The sequence below is a fragment of the Corylus avellana genome, chromosome ca2 (genome assembly GCF_901000735.1).
Source record: "Corylus avellana chromosome ca2, CavTom2PMs-1.0".
Lineage (NCBI taxonomy): Eukaryota > Viridiplantae > Streptophyta > Magnoliopsida > Fagales > Betulaceae > Corylus > Corylus avellana.
In genome coordinates, this window is record NC_081542.1 from 4,487,844 (window position 1) to 4,494,321 (window position 6,478).

At 36.0% G+C, this 6,478-nt stretch overlaps 1 protein-coding gene across 1 annotated transcript; it reads right to left on the reverse strand.

Annotated features, from left to right (window-relative positions):
• Positions 1-749: 749 nt before the first annotated feature.
• Positions 750-6,123, reverse strand: LOC132168561 (histidine kinase CKI1-like). Its single transcript, XM_059579558.1, has 5 exons — positions 5,935-6,123; positions 4,145-4,807; positions 2,216-3,169; positions 1,068-2,072; positions 750-962 (listed from the first exon to the last, which is right to left on the reverse strand). The coding sequence occupies exons 1-5, from the start codon at positions 6,121-6,123 to the stop codon at positions 750-752; spliced, it is 3,024 nt and encodes a 1,007-aa protein (XP_059435541.1).
• Between the last annotated feature and the right edge of the window lie 355 nt (positions 6,124-6,478).

A 6,478-nucleotide genomic window follows, 5' to 3' on the forward strand; every position in this document is an offset into this window, starting at 1 on the left:
TAATTTTCAAAGCGAAGCTTGCACGTTGCGACGTTGAGTTCATGAAAATCATGGATGCTATTTAAGGTTGCAGTAAAACTTTTTGAACAACCCATGCGGTAAATGGAGTTCATTCTACAAATGAAAAAGTAAATAAATAAATAAATTCCCAAAAACTGTACACTCAACCACCATCGACATTTTAAAAAACAAAACAAATTAAAACCACAAAAACAGTTCCTACCCCATTCAACAACGTAACAAACACTTGCAATTAATTCTCTTATCTCTAATATCTCATTATACCCTCTGAAACATATATCCTTCATTCTACACCCAGTAAGTTTATTCTATTCCTTTTAAAAATTTAGTTTAAATTGTGCTTATTATGTTTACTAACTGCCAATTTACTGTGTGCATTTATTTGAGTTTATTATGATCTTTAGTCAACGACAGATTGTTTAAATTTCAATTGTTTTTATTATGTTTACAAATTGCCATTAATGTTCAATGTTATTGTTTATGTTAACACTGCCATTCACTGTTATTGTTCGATTTGCTGTTATTATTTTTGATGAGTCTATTTGAAAACATCAAAAATTCTAACAGTTTTTCATCTTTTGAAGAAAAACATAAAGCTTTTAATTCAATGAAATGCGTCCGGCCTGCAAAATGAATGTGCATGAATTGAACTATAGATTTGCTAGTAACGGCCATGAGCTAAATCCCAAAAAAAAAAAAAAAACGTGGAAAATATGTAGTTCCAATGTCTATTGTTTAGTGTCGATATGTCGGATTACTTCCAGCAACTCGGTGGCACTGAATGGCTTAGGCAAATGCCAATCCATCCCATTCTGAAACATGCGGCGTACTAGCTCTGGCTCTATGTGGGCCGTCAATGCAATAATTGGTATATGGATGCCATATTGTACTTCCTCTGCCCGTACCAGTCTTGTTGCTTCAAATCCATTCATTACCGGCATCTGATCGAAACACAAAACCAAAATGAAAGGCATTATTATATATATGTTTATATATATGTTTTTTCAAATGAAGTAGAGATTTGGTTTGGAAAATTAATTAATTACCTCACAATCCATGAAAACATAGTCATAAGGGAGAGGAGAAATGGAGTCTCCTTCCTTTCTCTGATCACTTAAGAGTTTGCAGATACGATCAAAGGCCTCTTTTCCATTCTCACACATCTCCACCTCTGCACCAAGTTTTCTAATAATACGTACAGTCGCCAGGCGTATTACTGCATGATCTTCAACAACCAGAGCTTTCTTCCCATTCAAACGATTATCAGTGCTTATGTCATCATGCTTGAGAGAGCCCTGATGAGAAGAAGACTCCCCCATCTCAAGAGCTTCACATTTGTCTACTAACTCTGGGAAATTTAAGCTTTGCAGTTCAGGTATTAATCCAAGCACTTGGCGTAAGCGTGATCCGTGCAAAGGTTTATACATAATGTAATCATATGGAGGAGGGTGCACTGAGCGAGCAACATGAACGGTTGGATGATCCAACCAGACAACCTTACACCTGGAATTATGGATGCCTTTCCTCAAGTAAATCATAGCTGAAGAAAGTTCAGAGAAAGGACCAGCGCTGGCATCAACCACAAACAGCATGATGCCTGTAGATGATGAACTTTTGGAGTTGCTGCGTGAAGACACAATATGATCATCAATATTTGATCCTAAATCAGATTTGAAATCAGATTCAATTTCGTTCAAATCAACTAATCCCATATGGGTTTTCTCAGCTGGGTAGCTGCTGAAATAGGAATCGTCCAGATTCTGCCTTATTTTCTCCAGCAGTGGGAGTAGATTTTTCCCTTGCTTCACATATGATACCCTTATGTTCAAGCTTTCAATGTACTTCATCAAAAGTTTCCTCCTCTGATCACCTGCCATAAGAAGTATTACATGAGATCCATCTTGTTTAGGCGAACCACGTACAGATTGTAACCCTTCATTGTCAGTTGATTCTACTTCATATGTGGCAAGTTTGAAATCGATGTTGAAGCAGGTGCCTTTTTCTCCTGCCCTTTTATCAACAATTCTTATATCTCCTCCCATTAGACGCACCTACACCATAAACACAATAAAGATTTACTTAAACAACAGATATATAGTATATACTAATAGGGTTTTTTTTTTTGTTAAAAAAGTGTTCTGATGTGACATAAACGTGTTTTGATTGCATGTAATTTGTCTGTAATACTACTTACCAAAGATTGAACAATACCAAGTCCCAAACCAGTTCCACCTTTCCTAAAAGCCGAATCCTCAACCTGATTATAGAATTCAAAAACAGAATTTTGCTTGTCTTTAGGAATTCCCAAACCAGTATCATCCACCTCAATGACAAATTGTGTGAGATTGGGAGCTTGTTGAGCTGTCCGAAGGGCATCCAAATCATTCAAACGTTTCTTGTTGTTGGGACACAACTGGCACAAAGATTCCAACACGGGACAATAATTAGTAGAAGCAATTATTGCATTTTCCAAGCTTGTTTCCTGGACAGTTGCACGAACTGTGATGTGGCCTTCTGATGTAAACTTCACAGCATTGCTCAGCAAGTTGCATAGGATCTGCTTAAGCTTTCCTCTGTCCCCTCTAACATGACTTGATTTAGCTATTGAGTCATCACAAGGGTCAAGCACAATGTCTACACCTTTCTTCATGGCCACAGGATAGAACATATCCACCACATCCTCAAGCAGCTGAGCCAAGTCGAATTCTTCTTCTTCCAGTTTCATTTTTCCAGCTTCAATTTTACTTGTATCCAGAACAGAATTCAATAACCCATGAAGGTCCTTTGTGCAAGTACTCATCTGTGATAAGTTTCCCTTTAAACCTTTGTCAGTGTTACAACCCTGACTGCAAATATCTATCAAAGCAGTGATGGCTGCCAAAGAGCCACGTATATCATGGCTTGCTGCAGCGAAGGCTTGGCTTTTATTCATACTCTTGCGTTCTGCTTGTTGAGTTGCATCCATTTGTTTAACCAGGGCAGCACATATGGACATTTCTCTTTTTGCAGCCCTAATTATGAAGAACAAAAAGACACAAATCGAGATAACCATACTAACAAACAGAATCAAAAGAATCAAGATCGAGATCTTGCTGTTTCGTTGGATAAGGCTTACTACTCCTTTGGTGGGAAGAGCCAAAACGTATACCTGAGAGAAATGGAACAACATTCAGTAAGAAATACATTTTTATATCAAACTGTTGTGCAATCCACGACTACGATTGCCGTAAATAACACACAAGAATACTATAATTTACGTAAGAAATTTACTAACCAAGATAGAGTGGTTCAAAACTCTAATACACCAAAATCTTACTCTTACACAAAACAAAAGAGAATTTCTCTTTTACGCAATTCTCTAGTCCTAACACACAAAAGAGAACGTGAGAAAAGAAAGAGATTGCAACTCGCACCAACAAACTCTTTATGCGTGCAGTTCCGAGGGTAACTTGGCTAAAACTCAAAACCAAAACCAAAGAGAGAAGGAAGAGAAGTTGGGGTCCACCAGTGACTTGATGAGAATCGAGAAACCCCTCGTGACACCTCAAAAATCTGTCTTGACTTGAATTTCGTCGAGTTACTAACGTAAATCTCCTCATGACGCTTCGCCCAGAAAATTAAAGGGTAATCACAATCTACAAGTACCACTCTAGAACTTGAGCATAAGACATGATCGATCTAGTCATAATACCACACTTCTCTATCAGCCATGTTGGCCATAAGGTTCTACTAACATCCTAACTTTTATGGCTCCTATTTCCAATAGCCTTACGCATATCATCATTGTCCATTACAACAACATTAACATTATAGGATCTAAACGTCTCAAACCACTGCTCGTAGGCAAAATCTAAAATTCAAGAATGTAATAGAGATTTTCTATTTGAAGAAGCAATACTAGCTGAATCAATGAAACTTTTTTTCTTTTTTTAACAAAATGGTATCAATGCAACCTAATAATTAACGTAATGTGGTACTAGAACATTGCATGCATGCGGCGTACGGTGAGCTTAGCTTAGCTTACTAATGTATTTGAAGAGTAAAAAACTAACCCATCAATATTGTGACATTAAAAATTAAATACACATATATAAATCTCTGAAAATAAACAAAAAAATCATACCGTTTCAACTCCGGCGATCTCAAGCGTAGAGCAATAAAAAAAATACTCCTTTCCTGAGACTTTCTTATCAAAAGGCGTTGAACGCGCATCATCGGACGCACACGAGAAGTAGCCGGGATGACCTCTGGGAGCCCCATCTGGATCCACCACTTGCAGCGAAACTGTGTCGTTTCTTACATATATGTGGGTGTCCGGTAGTCTCGAATGTATAATAACATCCCCATCTTTTGTCGCCAAGTGAAAGCCATCGAAAAAGTCTAAAGCTGCAAAAAACTCTACAACAACTTTTGCAGGGAGACCCAGGGAAATTACACCTCTGCCATCCATGGCAACAGCGCTGAGAAATAAGCTTTCTCCGGAGTTGTTCAATGCATCTCCAAGCCAAGAATATCCGCTTGTGCTTTTTAATGCTTTTTGAAACCAGCTTGCATTTCTGGTGACCGTTGGGTTTTCGGCAACTGCTTCTCCATATAACTCGCCGCTGTCTCTGTCAACCGGCTGAGTGTACCAGTTTGGAGAAGATGATGACGTGTTGGAAAACAACGCAACTATTTGATCCTCGTCTTTTTTGTAAAATGAGAAGATTAATCCGTTTTGTCCAATATATGAAGACTGTGATATGTATGGAATCGTTGAAAGTGCTAAGAACAATGTCGGTGCAACCTGAAAACCACAAACAATTTGTATGATCCATGTCCAGAAAGTATTATGGGCAAGGCCAAGGCATAAGCTTTTTAAAAAATAAAGACCTAGATTGAAAATAACACGAACAAGAAGCAACAACTATGATACAAAAACAGAGTGAGTTTAAGTCACGTTTAAGATAAAAACAAATACTTTTTTGTGTTACAAATTGCGTTTTTTCATTTATTTTTTGTTTGGAAAATTAAATCTTGATTGTGGACTTGTGCTTTTTTAGGGTTAAAATAGTAATGAGATGTGCAACAAAATGCTCAAGAAATATAAAATTTAGTAAGTAGAGCCAAATCTCAAATAAGTAACTAGCTTAATGGGTTATGGACAAAAATAAGGTTACTACAGTTTTTAATGGGTAAGGGTTAAAAGATTTGAGAATGAGTAATCAGCTTTTACGTTTTAATGAGTATGGTTGGCTCAAAAGATTTTTTTGAGTAAGAGTAGTGGGGCCAAAATATTTAGTGGGTGAAGCCAAAATTTTTATTAGTCAAGGCCAAAAATATTTATACGTAGGGCCAAAAGAATTGTAGATAGAGGCCAATTTTTATTTTTTCTAGCATACATGGGTAAGGGCCAAATATTTAAAAACTGAAATTTGACAGGATTATTACAAAAGCTGAAGCTGAAGCTGAAGATGGTAGAAAATTATAAATTTTGCTCGTTTAAAATTGTGTTAAAGAGTTTAAAAAAGTATTTTTAATATTCAAATAGTTCTTTCAGCAAAAAAAAATTGTTGGTTTTTTTTTTTTAAAAAAAAAAATCTTTCATAAAAACTCTATTTCTCAACACAATTGGATGCGCAACATATAAAATTTCCTCTTAAGTTCAAAAAACCTTTACAATTGGCAAATTTCCTATTTTCACTAGAAATGCATGCAAACTTAAAACTACCACTAACCTTCTTTGCTTGGATGGCACCAAATGATAACTGGCGAATTTCCCGTATTCACTTAAAATGGATAGACTTAAAAGCAAAAATATTTGGGTACCTTTGCGTGGACATCTAAAAAAATAAATAAACATAAACATAAATTAAAAAAAAATAAAAAGCAAGAACATTTGGAGATAATAGAGCAATCTAACTCCCCACCAACCTTATCTTGGATGATATCCAATGATGATAGCTCAGTTCCATTTAGAGAGGAACTTAAAGCTCTCGCAAAATTCATGGCGGATGAATTTAGCGGAGCTAGCAATTTTGCCGTCGTCTCAATTCCCAAAGTAGAAGCCCTTACTAGTTGACGTGACTCCGTGGTTATACTTTCTTCACTTTGTTTGCTCATAAAATATAGACGCCAGAACAAGAAAATTGAAATTCCCTACCAAATAATTTAAACTATATAAGACCAAATTATCAAATAATTTTTTTAAACAGGAGTTTGACGAGAGAATTACTAGAATTGCGAGAAAACAAATAGGCCGATATATTAAGTTGAAAAATGCTTTTGCATTCATGGCTACAACCTCTCCTTTATACAATCTGCATTTGATGGAAAATGGAGTATTAGACGATATGTTAGTCGACTCTCATATAATTATGATAATGTGACAATGAATATCAACAATTAAATTTTTATTTTTGCAAGTTCTTGTTGATCCAAAGGTTAATATTTAGATCAACAAGATTTTTACTGTCAC

Bases quoted from the DNA above. Each gene is read 5' to 3' on its own strand.
- LOC132168561 (XM_059579558.1), bottom strand. From the start codon at position 6,123: ATGAGCAAACAAAGTGAAGAAAGTATAACCACGGAGTCACGTCAACTA. The intron at 4,808-5,934 runs GTTGGTGGGGAG...TGTGGTTTTCAG, and splicing joins TGGATATCATCCAAGATAAG to GTTGCACCGACATTGTTCTT. The intron at 3,170-4,144 runs GTATGATTTTTT...CATTTCTCTCAG, and splicing joins AGATCGCCGGAGTTGAAACG to GTATACGTTTTGGCTCTTCC.